This window comes from Giraffa tippelskirchi, chromosome 7 (genome assembly GCF_054371585.1).
Source record: "Giraffa tippelskirchi isolate mGirTip1 chromosome 7, T2T-mGirTip1v1.2.pri, whole genome shotgun sequence".
Taxonomy (NCBI): domain Eukaryota; kingdom Metazoa; phylum Chordata; class Mammalia; order Artiodactyla; family Giraffidae; genus Giraffa; species Giraffa tippelskirchi.
In genome coordinates, this window is record NC_137281.1 from 79,893,136 (window position 1) to 79,918,713 (window position 25,578).

The following is a 25,578-nucleotide window of genomic DNA, read 5'->3' on the forward strand; positions in this document are numbered from 1 at the left end:
GGAAAAGTAAGCAAGGGTGCTGTCTTAGAATAAGAGACTAAGGAGACACGCCGATCAAATGTAGTGCATGAACACTACAGTGTTGGGCACTGAATCAAAAAATGGAATAGCGGTAAAAATGATTTCTTGAACAACTAGGGAAATTTAAATAGAGAATTATGGTTAATTTTTTAGATGTAATAATGGTATGATTATGTAGGAGACTGTTGTTCATAGTTGATGAGTGAAACTTTGAAATGGTTCAGGAAAAAAATTACACTCACATAGTAGATAAAGCAAATGGGGCAAAATTGTTCTCAGTTGTTTAGTTGGTTAGTGTATGAGTTTGGCTCTCCTTTCCATATTTCTTATGTTTGAAAAATTAATAATAAACTTTTTAAAAGTACCCAGAGATTAAAATTCACCCTAAATCTTATGTCCTTTTAAATGTTAACTCACATTTTCTCTCTCCCCCTTTGTACTCTGGCCTGCGTGTTTGTGTGTGTGCTTCGTCGCTCAATCGTGTCCTACTCTTTTAGGCCTCATGGATTGTAGCCCGCCAGGCTTCTCTGTCCATGGGATTTTTTCCAGGCAAGAATAGTGAAGTGGGTTGCTATTTCCTCCTCCAGGGGGTCTTCCCTGACCCAGGGATCAAACCCGAGTCTCCTGCATCTGCTGCATTGCAGAAGAATTCTTTACCATTGTACCATCTGGCCTATATTGTATAATAAACATCACATTAAATTCTGTATTATTTTGAAGTCATATGCTTTCTTATTCACTAAATGTTCCTTGTGTCTTTTTTTTCCTCCATTAATTTGATTACTTGGGACCATGCCTTTATGGACCCCTGGGTCTACATCACTCCATTCGCTTGGTATAGTAAATCATTATTGGTAAATTGGACAAAACCAAAATAACATTTAAACAAACTAACCAACAACAACAAAAAACTCTTCCTTGCAAGCTTCCATTGGTATGACTTGGTAGTAATTTCTACCATATCCATAGGAAGCACAGGTCAAGCAATGGAGAATCTTTCCAACATATTGAGAAAACCTGGAGAACCCACAGACTGGGAAGATGAGGTGAGCTTGAGAAGAAAGCTTAGAGTCTCAGTTTTGTTTCTCTTAGTCCCTTCTAGAAGCTGCCAGTTTTGAAAAAATCATCCTAGTCTCTTTCTGCTTCTTGATTATGTTTTTACTTCATGTCCTATGTCCTGTCTCTTTTGTCTGAAAGCCAACGAGAGCTGTTTGAAGGCTTACATACCTGATTGCTAAATTAACACCTTTCAGAATGAATTGCATTTTTGTTTTTAAAAGAGCAAATGTTCTCTGAATCCTGGTGCAGGGCCTACTGCTAAAAATGCTGATCCTGCCTCTGATTTCTTGGTGAAGCTCCCAGGGGTATCCTGCCTTGATGTCAGCAAGGGAGTCAGATAAGAAGATATTGCATGGGGGTTGAAGGAAAATCAAATAGAGTGATTTCTTCCCTCCGAACCCAACTCTTTTTTGAATATTTGCTTGCTCAAGTACAACTTTAAAAGAAAATTGAATATACCAGTACCTTTTTAAGGAAACCTGCAGACATTAAATTTTCCAGTTTAACTTTTCTTTATTCCATTCTATGCACATATAGATAACTGTGATCAGTTCATGGGTTCCCCTCCTACCCCATTTTTACTCATAGACATAGTTCTCATGCTTGTCATTTATTTTTGGCTAAAGAGTAGAATTTGATAGGACCTGGCTTCACAAATGACACTTTCTTGATTATTTAGATGGCTTCCAAAATTTTATTATTTACTGATACTCTTATGAGTATTTTGAACTAATTTGTTTTGTTCTTTTAAATTAATTCATACACCAAATCAGAGGCAATGAACCATGTTACCCATTTTGTTATGTATTACTGAATATGTTCCATAAAAAGACAGAACCAATTTACACTGTATATTTCAAATGGTTCCTCAAGCTTTAGGAAGTTGTTTTTTTTTTTTTCTTTTTTTGAAGTTTAGTGATTTTTTTTTTGATAGTTTAATAGGGCTCCTTCTCAGTCTGCTTTGCTTTATTTGCCAGGCTGTATTTTTGAAATGGGATTATTTTCCGTCTAAACGAATATTTAATGAATGCATTTTGAATGTAATTTGCTCTGCTGGATGGTGTAGATAGGTGAGTAAGATTGTTTTTGCCTCCAAGGATCTTAAAATCTCATGTATGGAGAGGTTGCAAGTTCACAAGGAGGAGGAAACAGATGGCTGTAGAGTAAGAAAAGTGCCCCAGGAGAAAGAGGTACAAAGAAAGTACTGTCGATGCTCATTGAGAGAAGGAAGAACGCACATCCAGTGGGGAAGATTAGGAGGGCCTTCACAGAGGAGATGACATTTGAGCTGGGTCTTGAAGGATGGCTAGTATTTCCATGGGAATGGGGGAGGGAGGGGGCCTGGCAGGAAGAGAGCTCAGGATGAGCAGCTTCACATAAGTGGGAAAGCTTGGGGTGTGTAGAGGAGCCGGCAACTAGTTCAGTGTGCTGGATGCATAGCTGCAGGTCGCAGGAGATGAAGCTGGAGAGGTAGGTGGGAAGGTTTTGTGGTACCAACCGAACACTTTGAAAAGTTTCATGCAAGCTTTTTTCTTCTCAGACCATTTTTTAATAGATACGTCTAGATAGCTTTGATGTGCTTTGTATTTTATTTATTTTTTGTTAGTTTGTGTCTTTTATTAGCAGTAGACAATTACTTGTCTTTTGGTTTGTTGAAGCAATAGGTCAGTGTGCTTTGTATTTTTTCAGTTTTATAAATTATGTGGCTACTACATCATCCCATTGTGATGTTTCCCTTTTATATTGTGTTACTTAGGAAAAAACACATATATTTTTTATTTTTCAAAGTATGTCTTTTGTATGGTACAACCTACTTTTCTTTAGTATTCATACATGTAGCATTATTTCATAACTAGCACGAGTATGTGGCTTCATTTTCTTCTAGCCTTTTCTGTCCCTTATATGGTCTATTTGGAATTAATGTGTTTGGGGTGAGGTATGGGTCTATGTTAATTTTTCTACACAATGAGGTCTAATATCTTCATAGAGTTTATTAGATAGGATTTTTATCTCTTGTATTTTCAGGTTTATTTTATGTGGTCTTTATGGTATTTTTTAAACCTATTTCTAAAATTTCTTTTTAACTCTTACATACTTTTGAGTCTTTTTTTTTTCTTAAATTGGGTAGGGTGAAAGAAAACTTTAAAAATTGTCATGGTGTATATTTCCATTTATTAATGTCTCCCCCTCTTTTTCTATTATGGTGTTACAGTTTCTTTTGAATAATTCTCTTGTGTCCTGAGTTAATATTTCAAATACCTAACATTTTGATGCTGTTGTGATTGAACATTTTTTAATTTGTGTATTCCATCTTGACTGTGATTTGATTTGTATGAATTATTTATATCCTGAGGCTTTATTAAATTCATTTATTGTATCTAGTAACTTTTGATTGAATATCAGTATTTCTAGATTTATTAGTGTCATCTGCAAAATGTAACTCAATTTTTCCCCTCTCAGCACCATTTCTATTTTATAGCCATTTCAACTTGCATTGCTCCCAATAGCAGTTCTTGTGTCCCAGGGGAACACTTCAAACTAATGAGGCTTCCCAGGAACCTTTGGGCCTAGAGGCTTTTCTGCTCTTCCCAAAGAGTTGTGAAAATAGGAAGCAGCTGTCCAGCTTTATAGAAGCAGCGCCTGTTAGGGCTGGCAGGGTCCTTACAGATCCTCTAGCCCTGTGCCTCCTTTTGCAGTATAAGGAAATCAGACCCAGAGAGGGGAAGGAACTTGCTGGGAGTTCACACAGCTGGAGTTAAAGAAGGTACCTGAAATTTTATCCCAACTCAGACATATTTTCATTTGGTACGCTTACTTGGTCTGAAAAATTTCTAAGTTTACCCAAAACTGAATTTTGGTAATTTTACTCAGTCTTCTTGAAAATTTTTATAAACCTCTTCAGGTAATAATCTGAAACTCTGGAAAAGGGTATCTATATATCACCACTCACCTAAGGTGTTTGAGGAAAAAGGGAATGAGGAAATGGAGGGAGGAAAGGATATTTTATTTTTGTCCAGAATCCTTAGTAGGAGGGCCTATTTTTAAGCTTCATAATGTCAGTTTTTAAAGCAGTGGTTCTCAGAATAACCACAGACAGAAATCCCTGTGAAATGAATGCCTTTCTAGAATTGACCTATTTTGAGTTCAAACCAAGAAAGGTTCAGAATTTCAGATGCTCTTAAGCACATGTACTTTTCAGACAAAGTAGAACAACTAAGTTGAGTGAATGATCTGCATAGGTTCCAGATTCTGGTTAAATCTTGAAATTTGAGGAGTTGTAAGGAGAAGACATGAGTAATCAATAACATTGTTGTACTTACATGTTGACTGGATCCAGGTTCATTATGTTTCTTTATTGAGTTAGAACTTAAATTTCCAGGTTTTGTTTTTTTTTTTAATTAGATTCTACCCTCACCATATTTGAGAGTTCCGAGTTGAAATTATTTGCCCTATTTGATTTCATATCTTCCTTCAGTAAATAATCCTTCAAGGTTGTCCTTGTTGGGGAGGCCTCAGAAGTTAGCAGGATTTCTAAACTAACTATAAACCTTTTGTCTAATGGCTTACTCAAATCCAGATTGAAATCCTACCAAGATGCTAGCCTGTATTTCAGCTCCTCTGTCTCTTTCCCTCTCTCTCTGAGTCTGTGGAATGCTAGAAAAACAAGAAGAGGGTAGTTTAACATTCCAGTAATTATTAACAGTAGAAAATACATAATGCTTATCGTAGGCATCCAGTTGAGTCCACTGATAAAACTTGGACATTGGAGCCACAGAAAAGTTCTATTCACCAAAAGAAGGACCAGCGGATCGTTGGACCAGGCTCATAACACATTATATTGGTTTAGATAGAGAGTGCAACACTTATATTATTTTACTGGAACACTTCTAAAACGTAGTCTTTTTTTTTTGCCTTATTTTATTTTGGTTACTAAATTAGTGCAGGGTTAGCCGTAAGTGCAGGTTGTAAAAAGGCAGTCCTGAAGCATTTACAAATAAAAAAGAAGTTATAAAATATTTATTAGGGGAAGTCAAGGGGAGAGTTAGCGAGGAAAGTACCAAAAAACCACCAACAGGTGTTTTGGTTGCACTGAACAAAGTTTCAGCTTGATAGGCAATCAGGGGGAAGGGTTTTGTGAATTCCTGAAATGTTAGGTGGCATGCGAGGTGGAGGGGACACAGGGTAAGCGGAAATCAGCAGTTCCGGAGACATAGAAGACTTGGGTTACTGGAGGTTCACCCCTTGCTGAGGATCTGTAACAATTCCTGAGCAGGTGGCTCTCTTGAAAAACAAGAGCTGCATCTGTAGGGCCCAGGTATGGAGTAATCAAGTATGGGTCCTAGATCAGGAAAGGCAAAAGATAGGATAAAGGCAAAAGACATAAAACTTTATCCCTGAAGGACATCGTAACTGAAAAAATAACTACCACTGATTGAGGAACTTCCTGATCTGTTTCATCCATTATCTTAAACTTGCACTAAAATTCTGCAAGAAAGGTCATAATATTCTGTTATACAGATAAGGAAAATGAGGTTCAGGAATTTGCATATTTGCCTAACTAGTAAATGGTGGAGCTAAGTTTGGAACCCAGGTTTTTCTTGCTCTAACACTCAAGCTCTTCCCACATAGCCTTCCAAAGATCGCATAAAATGTTAGAGGTCATCTTCGAGCTACTTTTGCCAGAACTGTAGCCACTAGCCATATGTAACTATTTAAATTTTAATGAATTAAAATTAAAGCTAAGAATTGGTTCCTAATTTACACTAGCCACATGGAGGACTCAGTGGCCACATGTGGCTAGTGATTACTGTACTGGATAGCACAGATTACATTTTCATCATTGCAGAAAACCTGTTAGTATCTAGAGGTTATCCAGTTTAACTCTTATTTATTTTTGTCCCTTTATTTTGCAAAGGAGAAAATGAAGGACAAAGGAAGTCACTTGTTCAGTGTCTCCAGAACTTTGGGCTGGTTGCCTGGTAGCTTTTCCTATGTTCCACCCTCTTCCTTAAAAAAAAAATTAGCAGAATAGAGATGTGCAAAAGCAGTGACTCCTACTCTCTCAGCTTTGCCTGGCCTTCAAACTAGATTCTTCCTCCCAAAGTACAGTCCTGAGTTTTCACAAGTTCAAAGAACATGTCGGGGTTAATTTCCCCCAGGGAAATGAAAGATGTTTGTTGGAAAGGAATTCCATGCTAAATGTATGAAATAGCACTTTGATTCCTTCTGGTTCTTTCTCTGCTTTCCTACTAAGCACTTTGTAATTGAACTTGCAGCTGCCAACCATTTGTCTTCCAAATAAGGCCAACTTCAAAACAGTTCAAATGACAGAGGTATATATACTTTGAATGCCAGCAGCTGCTTGTTATTTGCTGTTTATTCGAATGGCATTTGTGTTAGGGTCAAATAGATTTAGATTATGCCCAGAATTACAACAATAGATTTCTAACTTGTGTGTTTAGAAGATTAAGATGTATTAACATTCATTTAACTGATATTTAGTACATACCTACTGTGTATCAGGTACTGGGCTGAGAGATGGACAAAAAGGTTTGCTGAAAATTGGAAAAGATGACAATGTTATGACCAAGTTGAATGTGTTTTAAATTTTCTGATTTTTATTGTCGGTATTTGCCATCCATATATATACCTACTTAGTCCTAAATTCAATAAAAGCTTCAGTTTGGATCATAGCTTTGAAATAAAGTGAAGAATCACATGGAAATGTTCTTTTAGTAGATGCTATTAAAGACATTTAAATTATATATTCCAGTGTTTAAATGACAGTCTAAAATGTATGTGTGTGCTTGGGGGATGAACCTGTGAGAAAAACCAAGGCATTGTACTGGGGCAGTATTTTTAGGAAGCCTAAATGTGATGTTTGATTTCAGTTTAACAGACTCATAGCTTAAAAAATTGTCTTTCAGAAACAGAGAAATTAAAATTTGGGGCTTTTTCCAAAGGAAATGTTGAAATCACACGCATGAGTATGCTCAGAGAGATTAAAAGCAAATTTGAGGAGCTTCTGTGATGACTCAGTGGTAGAAAATCTGCCTGCCAATGCAGGAGATACCAGTTCGATCCCTGGTCTGGGAAGATCCCACATGCTGTGGAACAGCTAAGCCTGTACACTACAATATTGAGCCTGTGCTCCAGAGCCTGGGAACCACGCACGACGACTGAGCCTTTGTGCCACAACTGCTGAAGCCCGTGCACCCTAGAGCCCGTGCTCCCAACGAGAGGAGCCGCCACAATGAGAAACCCACATAGGACAGTGAAGAGGAGCCCCTGCTCACCACAACTAGAGAAAAGCCCATGCAGAAAAGAAGACCCAGCACAGCCAAAAATAAATAAAATAAAAAAACAGCAAAGAAAACAAATTTGACTGATAGCAAGGTGTCCAGGAGAGTGCCTGTCTTCCCTGAGAGCACAAAGTTGGGGCGGAGAGGACCTGAAAGATGGTGGAGACAGTAGAATGGACTCTTGGGGGGCTCTGACATCTGGTCTTTCTGTCTGAGATCAGGGGATGGGTGGGTGGGGGAGGCAGAGCATCCAGAGGACTTAACTGTATTGTTATTTAGAGTAGGGTCTAATTGCTAGAAAGTTGGGGATGGGATTATAAGAGTTTTGGAGTCAACAGACCCAAAAGCAGGATGGTCTGAGGAAGACATACAGTTCACCTCTGAGTGGTACTTGTCTTTGGTGTTACTGCAGTGAAGAACCCAGCTTCCTGATCAGATTTTGAACAAATGTTTCTGCTCCCCCACGCCAGGTGTTTCATTTGAATCTAGAGACTGACCCCTTTTTCGGAAGGATTTGAAAGTCTTCAGAATTTTCAAGCTGCAGTACTTTTGAATAATAGTACCTTGTGTAGAGCAAAAGTGTGAGATCTGAATTCCTTTTCTACAACTATTAACTAGCCACATGACCATTCTGTGCCTACTTTCCTGCAAGGTGGGGTTGGTGGTAATGCCTTCTTACCTTTCAGGGTTTAGGTAATAAGCTCCACATGACCATATAGGTCATCCCTGGGCCCATTTTCAAGTTCTAAGTAGATTGTAAGTAGGTTACATTTTATTGTTGAATCTTGGAGATCTTTGTTGCAGTCCTAATTTGGGGTAGATAAAGAATCTAGGACTAGAAGAAGACCTTACTAGAAGCTGACCTTGTCACACAGCAGGTTCTGCTTTGAATTGTGAATGACTTCTGAGTGAACATAGCCTGGAGACAGTGAGGCTCAGGGGAGAGGCCTTGGAACCAGCACTCTTGAGTTTGAATCTTGACTCCGCCTGTTTTCAGTGATTTTGTGCAAGTTTTTTCATATCCTTGAGTCTGTCTCCGTATCTGTAAAATGGGCACAGTAATCCCTACCCAGCAGAAAGGATTCATAGATACTTGGTGTGTATAAACTGCTTTTTGATGATTAGCTGGACTCATGAAAAGGACCAGGACTGGATTCCTGTCCCAGGGTACCTTATTTTCTGTCAGGTGAGAAGGAAAGAAAATTCTCACCTCCCAAAGAACTTCCAATGATGAGACTCTTCAGCTGTTCTTTATCTACACAGACTTAGAATAGAGACAACATCAGGCATACTTGCAATATCTGGGGATGTGCAGGAAGGAAAAGAATTATTTTCAGTGAAACAGGAGGCTGCAAAAGGTGCCTGGGAAACAACTGCCACAGTACATCCTAATATAGACTCCTCCCAGCGTCTCTAGGCAGCCATCTGCCTGGCAGGCACCACCCAGGAAGCTCAGCTTTCATCTCCAAGAGTTTAAAGAGGATTTCCTGGGGAGGGTGTGTGTTTGTGCGCGTGTGTGTAGGAATAGGGAGGGGTAGTCACTGTCATACAGGGAAGGTATGGCTTCCCTTTCTTCCTGTGGCTCAAACCAGATGTTGAGGGTCAGTTCCAGGTAGGTCTTGGGTTCAGCTTCTCCTTCATGTTTCTTCCAGAGGCCTTCCTCAATGGGTCCTGGCCTCTGCTCATACTGTGTCTTCTACTGGGATTCCCCTCTCCACCTTCAGTACATGTTGAAATCCTTGTTGTTAAGTCGCTCGGTCGTGTCCGACTCTTTGCGAACCCCATGGACTGCAGCATTCCAGGCCACCTTGTCCTTCACCATCTCCCAGAGCCTGCTCAAACTCATGTCCATCAAGTCGGTGATGTCATCCAACCTACTTATCCTCTGTCGTCCCCTTCTCCTCTTGCCTTCAATCTTTCCCAGCATCAGGGTCTTGTCTAATGAGTCAGCTCTTTGCATCAGGTGGCCAAAGGATTGGAGTTTCAGCATCAGTCCTTCCAATGAATATTCAGGATTGATTTCCTTTAGGATTGACTGGTTGGATCGCCTGCAGTCCAAGGGACTCTCAAGAGTCCTCTCCAACATTACAGGTCAAAAGCATCAATTCTTCAGCACTCAGCCTTCTTTATGGTCCAACTCTCACATCCATACATGACTATTGGAAAAAAACCATAGCTTTGACTATATGGACTTTTGTTGGCAAAGTAATGTCTCTGCTTTCTAATATGCTGTCTAGGTTTGTCATAGCTTTTCTCCCAAGGAGCAAACATTTTTTAATTTCATGGCTGCAGTCACCATATGCAGTGATTTCAGAGCCCAAGAAAATAAAGTCTGTCACTGTTTCCATTGCTTCCCCATCTATTTGCCATGAAGTGATGGGACCTGATGCCATGATCTTAGTTTTTTGAATGTTGAGTTTTAAGCCAGCCTTTTCACGCTCCTCTTTCACTTTCATCAAAAGGCTCTTTAGTTCCTCTTCGCTTTGTGCCATAAGGATGGTGTCATCTGCATGCTGCTGCTTCTGCTGCTGCTAAGTCACTTCAGTCATGTCCGACTCTGTGCAACCCCATAGACGGCAGCCCACCGGGCTCCGCCGTCCCTGGGATTCTCCAGGCAAGAATACTGGAGTGGGTTGCCATTTCCTTCTCCAATGCACAAAAGTGAAAAGTGAAAGTGAAGTCGCTCAGTCGTGTCCAACTCTTAGCGACCCTATGGACTGCAGCCTACCAGGCTCCTCACTCCATGGTATTTTCCAGGCAAGAGTAGTGGAGTGGGGTGCCATTGCCTTCTCCGGTCATCTGCATATCTGAGGCTATTGATATTTCTCCCAGCAATCTTGATTCCAGCTTGTGCTTCATCCAGCCTGGCATTTCGCATGGTGTACTCTGCATATAAGTTAAATAAGCAGGGTGACAATATACAGCCTTGACATACTCCTTTCCAATTTGGAACCAGTCCATTGTTCCATGTCCGGTTCTAACTGTTGCTTCTTGACCTGCATACAGGTTTCTCAGGAGGCAGGTCAGGTAGTCTGGTATTCCCATCTCTTTAAGAATTTTCCACAGTTTGTTGTGATCCACACAGTCAAAGACTTTAGTGTAGTCAGTGAAGCAGATGTTATTCTGGAATTCTCTTTTTTTTTCCTATGATCCAACGGATGTTGGCAATTTGATCTCTGGTTCCTCTGCCTTTTCTAAATCCAGCTTGAACATCTGGCAATTCTTGGCTCACGTACAGTTGAAGCCTAGCTTGGAGAATTTTGAGCATTACCTTACTAGCGTGTGAGATGAGTGCAGTTGTGTGGTAGTTTGAGTATTCTTTGGCATTGCCTTTCTTTGGGACTGAAATGAAAACTGGCCTTTTCGAGTCCTGTGGGCACTGCTGAGTTTTCCAAATTTGCTGGCATATTGAGTCCAGCACTTTCACAGCATCATCTTTTAGGATTTGAGATAACTCAACTGGAATTCCATCACTTTCACTAGCTTTGTTCATAGTGATGCTTCCTAAGGCCCACTTGACTTTGCACTCCAGGATGTCTGGCTCTAGGTAAGTGATCACACCATCATGGTTATCTGAGTCATGAAGATCTTTTTTGTATAGTTCTTCTGTGTATTCTTGCCACCTCTTCTTAATATCTTCTGCTTCTATTAGGTCCATACCATTTCTGTCCTTTATTGTGCCCATCTTTGCATGAAATGTTCCCTTGGTATCTCTAATTTTCTTGAAGAGATCTCTAGTCTTTCCCATTCTATTGTTTTCTTCTGTTTCTTTGCCTTGATCACTGAGGAAGGCTTGACATCCTAATCTTGCTCAATTTATAGGTCAGCTCTTCTGTAAATCCATCACAGACTTGTCTTCCACCCACTCCAGGTAGTGGTCATCGTCCAGAGCATGCGCTACATATCCCATCACTTGTTAGTTGTTTGGGTAACTCTGTCCAGTTGGACTGGACTTGAGGAAGTCTGGGACTGGATCTTATTCATCATTATTTCCAGTGCACATCCTGTTCCCTAGCGTCTGGTTTGGTACAGTTTTGTTGAATGACTTAAGCCTTGAGATAACAGAGGGCAGAAGACACTCCTTTCGCAAGGTCGAGACTTGGCTAACTCTTGTGAAGTCTGACTTTGACTTGGATTTGTGATTGGCTGTTTTCGGTTGATAATATCTTGGTGCAAGAGGGTCGCAGTGTTGGTGGCAATCGTAGCATTTGTTCTGCGAGGCTCTGTGTGCCCCTTCTTATTTTTACGTCTGTTTGTTTCTTCATTCAACCACATGAGGCAGGTGCAGTGTGTGTTGTCTCAACCAGGTAGATGAGGAAACTGCTCCTGGTTAAGGGCTGCATGTGTGTCTCGCAGGCAGCTAAGTGCCTTTTTAGTCAGTACAAAGCCCAGTGAGGAAACTGGCGGTGACATTCTGTGGTGTTCCCTGAGTCCCATGCCTGGCACAGAGGAAGGCTCGGGGAATGTTTGGGGCCGGATGGATTGGCAAGCCTCTTTTGCATGCTGAGCTGAACACTTATCCCCAGCAAATGCTGGGCTCTTTGATGGATATGTGACATTGGTGGCACCTGTGGCTCTTCACACTCTCCCCCCATGCCTCCCCAGGGACTGGGATAGTACAGATGGCCACAGACATAGGATTGTCAGCTCTGCATCCTCTCTGCAGATCACATTTGGGGAAAAGTTAAGTTTATGCAGTAATATAATTTCGGTAACATGGTTTCATACTGCTGGTAAGTTCTCTAACATTCTGGATAAATCACACTTAAGCAGAATTCATTTGGGAAAAGGGTTTAATTTCACTGTAGGTGGCTGTGATTCCCACCCACCAGCCCTCTTGCCCCCCTAATAAATCTAGGCTGATAAGGTGAATGCAGCACTAAGCCAGGCTATTTCTGGACCCAGGATAGCATCATGTTATATTAATCATCCTTTTCACCACCAGCACCTCTCATTCCTTCTCCTCCAAGCACAGCCACCTGTCTGTCCTTATATATTAGATGTGGAAAGGATTTTGAGAGTCGAGTCTCCTGGATGTATCATGAAGAGACTGAGGTCCAGAGAGGCTAGGAAGCTTACTTGGTGTGGTACAGCTGGTAAAGACCTGAAACGAGATCGGAGGCCTCTGCTCTTTAGAGCAGGGCTGGGTTCTGCTCTGTCCCAGTGCCTGCCTGCCCTTCGATCTGTCTTACAAGTAGGTCAGAGTCTTATATGTTCAGTTTAAAATGAGGAAAAATGACCAGTTGTTCATTGTTAAAGGCCTCTAGCGCAGAGTGAGTTCATTCCCTGTGAACCCTCACAGTGACTCTTAACATTTCTGTGGTAATGGCCACTGAAGTCTTGACAGATTTCTGTAGAGTCAGCTGCAGTCTAAGGGTAACCCTGTGTGGTTTTGACTACTAGCATTCAACTTTCTGGGAAAAAAGAAAAAGAGGGAAGTATATGTGGAGGGAGAGAAAAAAAACTGTTAATTTGGCTCTTTGGCACTAGAAGTCATCCAACTTTGATGTTTCAAATATGGCAGACAGATACAGAATCCAAGTCAGGTGTTTAGACTGCTGAAGATTAGTAAAATGTAACAGTAGGTGCAAGTCTGGTGTGTGAAAAAAATAGTGCTTTTCGTTTGTCGTGGAAGCTTCCATGTTCTACATTCTCCTGCTAGGGGACTTGAGGATGTTTGGAAGCTCAGCAGTTAGTATGTTGTCATCTGGTCTCTGGCCCTCCTTTGTTAGGGGTGGGCCTATTCCTTCTCTGAGTGGGAACTGTTGGGAGGGATACACATGCCCAGCCACGCAAAGGGGCCCGTCGACCTGTGCTGGGTTTTGTATATAGCAGGAAGTCCCACTGTAACAGCAGATGATAGTTCACTGCATAGGTTTCAGTACGTGTTCATAGTAGGTGTGCAGTGTTTATTCATTTCTTAATTTAAAGATATGTCTATATTTTTCTTTTCTTTCTTTACTAAGAAGAGCTCAAGTCTCTTTAATTAAGGGGAAAAAAGGAGCTAATGATGCCATGCTCCTCTTTCAACACCATGACTAGCTCCCGCCACAGATACAAACTCTGTTCTGACTCCTAGTGGGTGCTCTTGTTTGGTGGTGTAGGAGTGATCTGCGGAGGCAGACAGCTGAGTTTGCAGTTCTGGTTCCACTCCTGCACCCCTGTGTCGATTGGGCTCATTACTTAACCTCTCTCATCCAAGTTTGTTGCCAGTGTTTGGGAGCCTACCTCTCCTGGAAGTTTGATGTCAGAAATTATCTTGACCATGACCCTTTGCATGGTCTCCCTTGGAAAAGCTCCAGTGAAACTGAACGTGAACTACTTAGGAGACAGACCTCTTGGGGCCGGTGTGTGTGTGTGTGGTGATCTTCACATGCATCTGTTGTATTTCACCGCCTGCCCTGTGAACTTCTGGAGATCAGGACTTCAGTCTTGATGCCCCATCTTTAGCCCAGGCCTGAAGTATAGTAGGCAGTCCCTAAACATAAAATGTATGCGTGAATGTCAGTGTTACTTTACCAAGGTCACGTGGGACAGGAGGTTGGCTCCAATGGGTTTTCTCTGATGTCAGATGCACTGTTATGTGCATTGAGTTTCTTGATACTTATGCTTGAATAATTTCTACTCTTTGTTCTTTTTTACTATTAAGCAAAGCTGGACTAGTTGGAGCTCCCAGATAGAGCCAAGAGATATGGCCCCTACCTGACTCTGTGGTAGGTAAAGTGCTTAGTCCCAAGCCAGTGTGAAGAAAAGTTGGGAATATTAATTATCTGATCAAGTAGAGTCTAGTTACTAGACTGTAAATGATAGATGGTGAGCAGGGATGCCATAAATATGTTAGGGTCTGAGGGCCTGAGGAGTTAAAACTCCTCTCAGAATAGCCCAGGCAGCTCCTAGGAAGTAGCTTCTGAGGCAGGATGTGGTAAACCAGTGAGTAAATGAGAGCCTTTCTCCTTTGGAAGAAAAGGAAGTGGGTGGGGAGAAGTGAAGAGCCTGGTGGACAAGTCTTTTTTATCTGCTGCAGTAAGAGCATCCTTCTCTTTTGAATGCCAGGCAGAAACTGCAGAATTTTAACCCAAAGTGACCAAGGTCCAAAGAATGCTTCGTAAGCCTGGTTTTGCTGTCTTGTTTTTCTCTACATCTGATAACTCAAGTTTAATATGCAGTGGAGTACTGTCTTAGTAGATTTTGTTTTGTAATCTTGGTCATTCATTCTCAAAATTCTCCAAGCGAGGCTTCAACAGTATGTGAACCAAGAACTTCCAGATGTTCAAGCTGGATTTAGAAAAGGCAGAGGAACCAGAGATCAAATTGCCAACATCCATTGGATAATTGTAAAAGCAAGAGAGTTCCAGAAAAACATCTACTTCTGCTTTATTGACTATGCCAAAGCCTTTGACTGTGTGGATCCTGACAAACTGTGGAAAATTCTTAAAGAGATGGGAATATCAGACCATCTTACCTGCCTCCTGAGAAATCTGTATGCAGGTCAGGAAGCAACAGTTAGAACCAGACATGGAACAACAGACTGGTTCCAAATTGGGAAGGGAGTACATCAAGGCTGTATATTGTCACCCTGCTTATTTAACTTATATGCAGAGTACATCGTGTGAAATTCCAGGCTGGATGAAGCACAAGCTGGAATCAAGATTGCTGGGAGAAATATCAGTAACACTCAGATATGCAGATGATACCACCCTTATGGCAGAAAGCAAAGAGGAACTGAAGAGCCTCTTGATGAAAGTGAAAGAGGAGAGTGAAAAAGCTGGCTTAAAACTCAATATTAAAAAAACTAAGATCATGGCATCATGGCAAATAGATGGGGAAGCAATGGAAATGGTGACAGACTTTATTTTCTTGGGCTCTGAAATCACTACAGATGGTGAGTGCAGCCATGAAATTAAAAGACGTTTGCTTCTTGGGAGAAAAGCTATGAACAACCTAGACAGCATATTAAAAAGCAGAGATATTACTTTGCCAACAAAGCTATGGTTTTTCCAGTAATCATTTATGAATGTGAGAGTTGGACCATAAAGAAAGCTGAGTGCTGAAGAACTGATGCTTTTGAACTGTGGTGTTGGAGAAGGCAATGGCAACCCACTCCAGTACTCTTGCCTGGAAAATCCCATGGATGGAGGAGCGTGGTAGGCTGCAGTCCATGGGGTCTCTAAGAGTCGGACATGACTGAGCGACTTCACTTTCACTTTACAGTTTCATGCATTGGAGAAGGAAATGGCAACCCACTCCAGTGTTCTTGCCTGGAGGATCCCAGGGACGGGGGAGCCTGGTGGGCTGCCGTCTATGGGGTCGCACAGAGTTGGACACGACTGAAGCTACTTAGCAGCAGCAATTGGAGAAGACTCTTGAGAGTCCCTTGGACTGCAAGGAGATCCAACCAGTCCATCCTAAAGGAGTCCTGGATATTCATTGGAAGGACTGATGCTGAAGCTGAAACTTCAATACTTTGGCCACTTGATTCGAAGAGCTGACTCATTAGAAAAGACCCTGATGCTGGGAAAGATTGAAGGCAGGAGGATAAGGGGACAACAGAGGCTGAGATGGTTGGATGGTATCACTGGCTTTGGACATGAGTTTGAGCAAGCTCTGGGAGATGGTGAAGGACAGGGAGGCCTGGCGTGCTGCAGTCCACGGGGTTGCAAAGAGTCGGGCATGACTAGCGACTGAACTGACTGAATGTACAGTGGAGTACTGTCTTAGTAGATTTTGTTTTCTAATCTTGGTCATTCATGTATTCTTTAATGCTCTTTGAGGATTCACAATTAATGTGAGGTGTCATCCACAATCACACTCTTTTTGTAACCAAGAATAAGTTAGAGGAAAGGTATTCTTGTTTATTTTAGAAAAGCATCTTGTTAATGTGGCCAGCTATTTGTTTCAGAGCACATTCTCACTGTGTTCATAACGGTCTTGTAACACAGGACAAGAGTATGCTTCCATGTAATGCATGTGAGAGAGCTTGTTCAAGGTTACATGATCAGTTACCAGCAGAGTTGTTGGAGGCTCTAGATCTCTTGATTTCAAGTTCAGGGTAATTTCCACAATCTTGGTGTCTTTTGTTAAGACTGTGGTTATACATTGGAGGTAAATTATTGACAGAGGGTGCAATTCTGCAAATAAAAAAGCCCTCAGGGATTCAGTAATGCATATATGAAATAAGATGGGCAAACTGAATTTGGTGAGCTTCAAGCATAGCTGGAAAAGCAACTATCACTTATTAATGTATTGCATGGATAGCGATAATGTGAATCAGTGTTGGGTTTAGGAATCGGCTCCGGAACTATGGTGTGACAGGAGAGAAACGCTTCTGTCCTTAAAATGAGCTGGTATGCATGATGGACTTGATTTGACTGTACTATCAAAGGCTTCTTTGAGCCAGTCTTTGGAACAGATAATGAGAGGTTGATTATCTAAAAGAGAATTCCCCGGTGGGCTTCCAAGGAGTTGGAAAGTTGAACTCAGCTGTTTTTAGACTTCAGGTTTCTACATACTCTCAAGGAAACCAGTATCTTCTGAGTTGTGCAGTTCTTGACTCTTTCTGTTATGACTGCAAACTAGAATTTATTTTAAGTTGAGGTATAGTTGACTTACAATATTGTGTTAGTTTCAAGTATACAGTGTGGTGATTTGGTTTTTTGGCAATTATATTCCATTATAAGTTTTTACAAGATACTGTGTATAATTTCCTATGCTATATATAGTAAGTCCTGTTGCTTTTCTATTTTATGTATTTCTGTAGTTTATGTCTGTTCATCTCTCCTAATTTGTCCCCCTGGCTCTATATCTGTGAATCAGTTTCTGTTTTGTATATAGATTCATTTGTATAATTTTTTAGATTCCACATATAAGTGATATCATATAATATTTGTCTTTCTCTGGTCTGATTTGTTTCACTAAGAATTATATTCTCTAGGACCATCCGTATTGCTGCAAATGGCAATATTTCATTCTGTCTTATGGTTGAGTAATATTCCACTGTATACACGTACCACACGTTCCTAAGCCGGTCGCCTGTTGATGGGCACTGGGGTTGCATCCTTGTCTTGGCTGTTGCGAATAGTGCTGCTATGAACATGGAAGCGCAAGTATCTTTTCAAATTAGAGTTTTCTTTTTCCAGATGTATACCCAGAAGTGGAATTGCTGGATCATATGGTAGCTTTATTTTTTGTTTTTAAGGAACCTCCATACTGTTTTCCATAGTGGCTGCACCGGTTTCTGTTCCCACCAGCGGTATAGGAGGGTTCCCTTTTCTCCACATCCTCTCTAGCATTTATTATTTATAGACTTTTGTTCATAGCTATTCTGACCAGTGTGAGGTGGTGTCTCATTGTGGTTTTGATCTGCATTTCTTCTGCATATTGAGCATCTCTTCATGTGCCTTTTAGCCATTTCTGTGTCTTCTTTCAGTCAATGTCTGTCTAGGTCTTTTGCCCGTTTTTTGATTGGGTTGTTTGCTTTTTTGATGTTGAGTCACAGGAGATGTTTGTATATTTTATATATTAACCCTGTGTCGATTGTTTGATCAAACTAGAATTCTTTACTTCTCTAAATGTCTGCTTTGCATGAGCACGTTATTGGTGATTTGATCTCAAAAGTGCATACTTAAATTGCACTCTGGTCAAATTGTGATATCTTGAATGTATTTTAAATGTTTAAATAGTAAAACAAGTATTCTGATGGCATTTTTAGAAACTAAGATGCCAGGCTGCTGTTTATTGCTAAACCATAAACAACATCCTGAGGCATTCTGGGCTGGTGTGCTAGGGCCACTTTTTAAAAATTTTTTGACTTAAGAGTTTTTATTTTTTATTGAGATATAATTGACCTATAACACTGTATAAGTTTAAGGTATACATTGTACTGATTTGATATGTATTGCAGTATGATTACCAACATAGCATTAGCAAACACCTCTGTCATGTCACATAATTAATTATCATTTCTTTTTGTGTGTATGTGTAGTGAGAACATTTAAGATCTAGTCTCTTAGCAACTTTGAAATATATAACATTGTTGACTAGAATCACTGTACTGTGCATTAGATATGCAGAACCTGTCGTCTTCTAACCACAAGTCTGTAGCCTTTGACCGGCATCTCCCTATTTCCTCCCAAACCTAGTCCCTTAGTGTGATGTACTGTACGCTTCACAATCTTGCCCCAGCTCAGCCTCCAGCCTCATCTGGGCTCTGGCCTGGGTGCACCTGCCCTCTGATCACTTGGGACGGCTTATAAGTTTCAGTGCCCTTTTGTTCATGCTGATGCCTGAACCTGGATGGAGTGCTTTACCCTCTGCTGCAGAAACTAATATCCTTCAGTTCTATCTTCAGTGGACATTACACTTTCTGACCTTTACTTTCCCTTCCTCATCTTAGCACACACACACACACACACACACACACACACACACACACACACACACACACACACACACACACACACACACACACACACACACACACACACACACACACACACACACACACACACACACACACACACACACACACACACACACACACACACACACACACACACACACAGCCTGGTGAGGGCAGGACAACTTCTAGGGCTTCCCTGGTGGCTTAGAGGGTAAAGCATCTGCCTGCAATGCCGGAGACCTGGGTTCAATCCCTGAGTCGGGAAGATCCCATGGAGAAGGAAATGGCAACCCACTCCAGTATTCTTGCCTGGAAAACCCCATGGACAGAGGAGCCTGGGAGGCTGCCGTCCATGGGGTCGGAAAGAGTTGGACACGACTGAGCAACTTCACTTTGCTTTGCTTTTTTAACTTCTAGCATAGATGGTGCCTGTCACACCATGGATGCTCCATAATGAATCTGTGTTGCATTTTCACGGCTGTAGACAGCACAGCTGTAACCTAGATATCTACTCCCATTCCTTACACCCTGCCCTCCTCTAGATTGGGGCAGTCCTGGAGATTTAGATTCTCATGGTCACTTTGCTTCTTTGGGACTCACATTTCCCTTTCTGTGGTTTTTCTCTTCTTTTGCTCTGTGTTGAATCAACTTGGAATTTGGCCTTCTTTCTTTGGTTTCCATCAAACAACAGTAAGAACAAAATATACACAAGGCTGTTTGTGTGCATGGTAGAGTAGACTGAAGGTCTGGGGTGGGGAGAATGTATTGTAGCAATAAAGACAACATAAACTATGGTGGTCTTAGGTTTCAATGACCTTTAGTACTCTGCCATGGTGCATCCTTTTCTTCCTCTTTTGCTGCTTCACAGCCACTCCCCATAGAAGTCTCTCCCCCTGCAATGTAATCCATCTCTCCGGCTCCACCCCTGCATGCTGCTCAGGCCTGCTTCTGCCTGTGCCAGAGCTCAGGAGCAGGCCCTTCCCAGCTACGGGCCAGCCTTCTGGTCCTCAGGTATCCTCCACTCTGAGGGAATTTGTTATAAGCACACTTATTTCCCCACCCTTCACCTTCTTTCAGAAGACAGAAGCGAACACTGTCAGTTTGGGTTTTCATTAAATTTTATTCTCTCTGGTCTGTGATGTTACTTCTACCAGCTAGGTTTTGACTCTGCCAGGCCAGTTGCTCTTAAGTAGAGAGCCTGACGGGTAGTTTAGGAAGTTGAGTGCCTCCGTGAGCACATGTATGGACTTCTAGCCCTGGTCCTGAGATCAGCTTCCCTGAGATTGCTAGAGGGACCAAGGCAGTGAGATTTCCCCCAGAGGTGGTATGTGCTCATAGGTGAGGTTTGCTGACCTCTCTTGTGTGTACTTTGAGCAAGGAGAAGGATGTTGCTGTAACAAACGTGTTGTTTGTGTATATAAGGGGGGAAATGGGTCTGAAAAAATGAAAAATTCTCAACATGAACTAGAATTGGAGATGTGTTTTGAGTGCTGTTTTTTTGGACTACATCTTCCTGCTTCTGGGCGCTAGCTATTGATTTTTTTTGCCCCAAGGACTCAGCTGGCCTCACCATTTTGGGTTATGAGGTCTAAGATTGTGGTCATGTTGGATCCTTTCTCCTTGAAAAACAACCTGCACCTGTCATTCACAGAACAGCGTGGGCCATTATTATGCAGGGAGTTGCTAAAATGTCTTTCTCTAGAACAGGGAATTGTTGTTTAGTTGCTAAGTCATGTCTGACTCCTTTGTGACCTCATGGACTGTGGTGCGTCAGGCTCCTCAATGGGTAGAATCACATGCAACATTGTAATAAGGCCACTTTCACCAGTTTGTCCTTTTAAGAACAGTCAGTGAGTCCCATTCGGTGGCTACCACCAGACCACCCAGTGCTACCTTTGTTTTTCTGATGGTGACTACTGGTTTATTGAGTTTTCTACCTAGGTTATCCTTGATGCTTTCTTTCATCACTTTCTGCCCCTTCCCTGCCAGCTCTCTTCGGGCCACCAGAATGTTTACTGCTCATCCCATGTGGACACCAGAATGTTTACTGCTCATCCCAGTGTCCTATCTCTTCCCTTCCCTCCCCAATCAAATTGTGTGTCAGCCTTGGATGTTCCTCTGAAAGAAGTTTCTTTTGGGGTAGATTTAATTTGCTGTCCTCTCAGGGATTTTACATCTTAGACGAACACACTTCTTACTTCAGAGTCACTAATGGGTAAATATCTGGTGTTAGGGATGAGCTTAGTGAGAGATTTGTTTGAAGAACATGAGTTCTTTAGCTGGTGTAGGGGAAAGATCAAACTTTGGAATTCCAACCCTAGCTTTGGTTAAGTCACTTAACTACTTCTGGCCTCCATTTCCATGCCTGTAAAACAGGAACAACATACCCATTTTTAAATGTTGTTGTGAGGATTAGGTGAGTTAATGAGTATACCATGACTAGCATTTAGGAGCTCATCTCTTAACTGCGTCTAAATGTTCATTCTTTGTCAGACTGTTATATCCCTCTTTTGTCCCTATTAAGTAAAGGTGATGCATACCTTTTTGTCCTCTGTCTTCTGATCTTTTTTTCTCTCCCTCTAAACTCGATCACTTTTTTCTTTGCTTTTCCTACCACTACAGAAGACTGGTCCTTTGGAAATGAACTCACGTGTGGCTAATATGAAACACATTTTGTCCACTGGGGCGGAAGGAACCGTAGGCTGTCAGTTCTTTCAAACAACAATTTGACACGCCCTGTCTGATTCAGGATATTGTTCAGTATTTAAGAAGAGTGTGTGAGTGGGTGATGCTGTCACTCCAGAGGTTCCTGTGTGTATGTGTATGTGTGTGTTTTTCAGCATGCTTGTCTGCAGAAACATGCCATGGGAAGGTTCTTTATATGATTTCAGAAGGCAGTTTGATTCCAAGGATGAATTTGGGTTGTTTTTTTGAAGGATAAGAATATGTGATTATTATTTGTTTCTTTTAGTTAGTTAGACTCATTCTCTTGAATTTTAAAAATATTCGTTTATTGGCTTGGAAGCTATTTGATTTAAAGTGAAATTAAAGATAAACATCTGTCCCAACTCTTATTTTCTGATTTTTTTACTTTTAAATTTTATTCTTGTTAGTGTTCTTTGCTCTTAATATTCTTACTCCTAGTTCTGTACCATTGTCTATATTGTAGACCCTACTGGAATGCCCTTTCTTTTTTTGCTGTCTAAATTTTATATGTTGTTCTAGAATCTTATAAAAATTACCCTGATTCCTCAGCATATTCTGAACTACAGAGCCATTTGTGTCCTAGCCTCTTTGTGAGGATTAAGGAACCTGAAGGATAGTCTTTGCTCTAAAGTCTTTTTTGGGAGTGGTGGTGAAACCAGTAAAGGCAATAAAGGTAGTATTTAACAACATTGTGCATTTTTTCTACGTTACTACTGATTTATTGCTTGAAAACATGAAAATGCAGGGATTTCATCAGTAAAATGGGGCTAACAGTGATAATTGTGCCATGGTGGTGTTAAGAATTTAGGTGCTCATCCATATTTAGCAGAATACCTGGCATACAGCAGGTATGCAATAAATCAGTAGTAGGTACTATCAAATCACATGTTATTCTTATTAACCAACAATTACTGACAATACCATAGCAATATTAAATATTTGTATTTAATATTAAATATAAATCACTTTTGGTGATTCCGGCACTTTTTTTTTTTATATTGCGTTTTCACTTAATCTCTGAAATCACCTTTTATTTACCATCACATCATTGTCTTAATTTGCCTTTCTTTGTCTGTATTCCTTTCACTATTCACTAAGGGCCTTCTAGTGTCAAATGGCATGCATTCTTACAGAAGACCTGGGGAGATGAAACAGCTGATTTAGTATCAAAAAAAAAAGCAACAAGGATGGGATAACTGTCATTGGGGTTTTTTTGTGGACAAGAAGTAATGACTAGAGTCTCTAACTGTATAACACGGAAGCCAACCTCTGTGCTTACAGACATCTATGGCCTTGGTATTTAGCTGCAGAGTTCTATCCTTGGAATACTACAGGAAGAATCTGATACTAGGATTAGAGAATTTTAGCCCTGGAAAGGACTTTAAACACCACTTAGTTTAACTCCCATACTTTACCTGAGAAAAACTGAGGGAAAATGTCTTGCACAAGTTCATAGACCAAGTAACTATTAAGAATTGAACTCAGGTCTTCTGACTCCCAAAGCCTACACACCTATTTCTCAAGTGGAGAGAGTCTGGCAGCCACATGCATGTTTTTCTCCTTTCTAGTTTCACATGCCACTGAGAAAGACCAGCTCTTTGCTGATGCAGAAACAGCATATTTCCTGTATTTATTTCTGGCCCTGGAGTGGGTCTGGGGGCTCCTTTCAACAACAGTGACTTTGAGGGTTTTCTTACCTGCACATCTGTCAGCAAACTGAGCCAGCATCAAGGAAAACGAAAAAAAAATACTTGTGTTCAATCCAGTGAAGCACATTATGAACTATACAAGGGAATGGCTGCACTAAAACATGGCTTCTCATAGTTGCTTAAGGATATAAGCCCAAAGCTGGGCTCAGCACCAACAAACAGAGGTCTGCAAAGATCTACTATTGCTGGAGGATGTGTAGAAAACTTTTTCCTACCCAAGAATTGTCACAGATACATGGTAGAGTTTGGCTGCCATGGAGAGGAGGGGACGTATATGCTCACAAGGGCTACTTAAGACTAAGACTAGACGAGAGAATTTCCTTACTCTTCCCACAAGCGTAGCACTCTACATTGCAGTCTACTCCTGGAAGAGAGCCCAGAGCAAGGAGACAGACCCCATTCTGTGGCCAGGCGTTAAGATTAAGGGACTGCTCCGAGCTGAGGGAGGAGTAGGAACGTAGAGACTAAAAAATCCTATGCAGGACTTACCTTGTGGTCCAGTGGTTAAGAATCTGCCTGCTAATGCAGGGGATATGGGTTCAGTCCCTGGTCCAGGAAGATTCCACATGCAGCAAGGCAGTTATACCCATGTACCACAACTACTGATAACCACATGTCTGATAATTACCTCAGTCTCTGTTCTGCCATAATGTCTAATGTTTAATAAAAAATTATGAGACACAAAAATCAAGAGAGGAAAAAACAATTATTATCAAGAGAGAGGGTAATCAACAGAACCAAACTTAGAGATTACCAGATGTTGAGTTTGTCAGTCAAGGTCTTTAAAATAACCATGATTAGTATCTTAAAGGTACAAAACATACATGAACAAAGAGAGATTTCAGAAGAGATGGAAACTAAAAATAGATTCAAGTAGAAATGATAGAAATTTCATATAATATGATATCAAAGGTCAACAGGCTTATTGGCAAACTGGACAGAACTGAGGAAAGAATCAGTGACCTAAAAGAAGGGTTCGTAAAAACTATCCAAGCTGAAACACAAAGAGGAAAAAAAAGAATAAAAGGAAATCAGAACAGAGCTTCCAAGACAGATTGATCTGATTATCAAGAGATACTGAGATTGAGAAAGAGAGAGGAGACAGAACTGACTGGAACTTGTAAAGAAATTCACTTATGTGATTGTGGAAGCCTGTTAAGGCCAAAAGCTTCAGGGTAGGCTGGCAGGCTGGAGACCTGTGAAGGAGTTGCACTTTGAGTCCAAAGGCAATCTGCTGGAAGAATTCTTCTTCTTCTACTGCTGATGAGGCCCATTCACATTGTGGAAGGTAATCTGCTTTACTAAAAGTGTACCAATTTAAATGTTCATCTCATTCCCCCCCCACCCCCACCCCCCAAAACCCAGAAACATCCAGAATAATGTTTGATGAACTACATTGGCACTGAGGCCCAGCAGTGCTGACACATGGAATTAACCATCATGTGTCCCTTCCTAGTCCCTCCCCTCCCCCACCAAAGGGTAATCACTTTTTAACTTTATTTGTTTTTGTTTTTGGATTTTTAAGAAATTGAAGTATAGTTGATTTACAATGTTATGTTAATTTCTTCTATACAGCAAAGTGATTCAATTATATATATCTTCTTTTTCATGTTCTTTTCAACTATGGTTTATCATAGGATATTGAATATAGTTCCCTGTGCTACACAGTAGGACCTTGTTGTTTATCCATTCTGTATTATATCCATTCTGTATTATAGTTTGCATCACTGTTTAACTTTATAGTAGCATAGTTTAGTTTTAAATTCTATATAGATGGAATGACATAGTATGTATTCTTTTGTAGCTGGCCTCTTTCACAGAGCCTGTATACATAATCCTAGAATTTTATTCCCTCGTTAGTTAACCAGCCCTTCCCAGAGCGGCCTGCAGGGTGGAGGTGGGAGGCTATAAGCTTCTCTCCACCGTGTTGTCTGGGCCTGGCCAAGGTTGGCACATCTACACTAACACAGCTGGGCTAGTGCAGGTTGGAGTCTGAAGGTTGGTAAGCTGTGCCTTTGGCCCCTTGGCCTTCCTCAGTCAGGCCCCTTTTCCTCTCTTCTTACCTTTGTAACCCCTTGCATCTCCTGCTGCCCGTGGTTTGACTATGTAGAGACCCCTGATGCCAGTTCTACTCTTTTTCCCTCACATTCCCCCTTTCCCCTCACCTCCGCGGTTGAAGCTCCTCAGCCCTTCAATCCGAATACGCCCTCAGCCTTATTCTGCACCTCCTCAGCTGGCTGTCATGTTGACAGACTCCCTTTGAGACATCTAGACCAGTCTCCCCAACCTACTCCCCATATCCCTTTTTTTTTTTTATGGGTGTGGAAACCAAGGATCCCAGAAAAGGAGGCAACTCCCAAGATATCTTGGGTGGGGATTGCAT

General features: G+C 41.2%; 1 protein-coding gene across 4 annotated transcripts in view; it reads left to right on the top strand.

Moving 5' to 3' along the window:
- Positions 1-25,578, top strand: part of MAP2K1 (mitogen-activated protein kinase kinase 1) — a 76,272-nt gene that overhangs the window by 8,302 nt on the left and 42,392 nt on the right. Inside the window, exons 1-2 of one of the 4 annotated variants that reach the window (XM_081511819.1) lie at positions 18,596-19,791; positions 22,585-24,483. The exons of 2 other annotated variants lie outside the window; for them this stretch is intronic. Coding sequence is in view for 1 of the 2 variants with exons in the window: in XM_081511817.1 (XP_081367943.1) it covers positions 2,513-2,550 (38 nt within the window). In the remaining variant the exon portion in view is untranslated. Of the gene's footprint in view, positions 1-2,433; positions 2,551-18,595; positions 19,792-22,584; positions 24,484-25,578 lie in introns of those variants that run through there. One more of the 4 variants, XM_081511817.1, reaches the window with a different exon arrangement.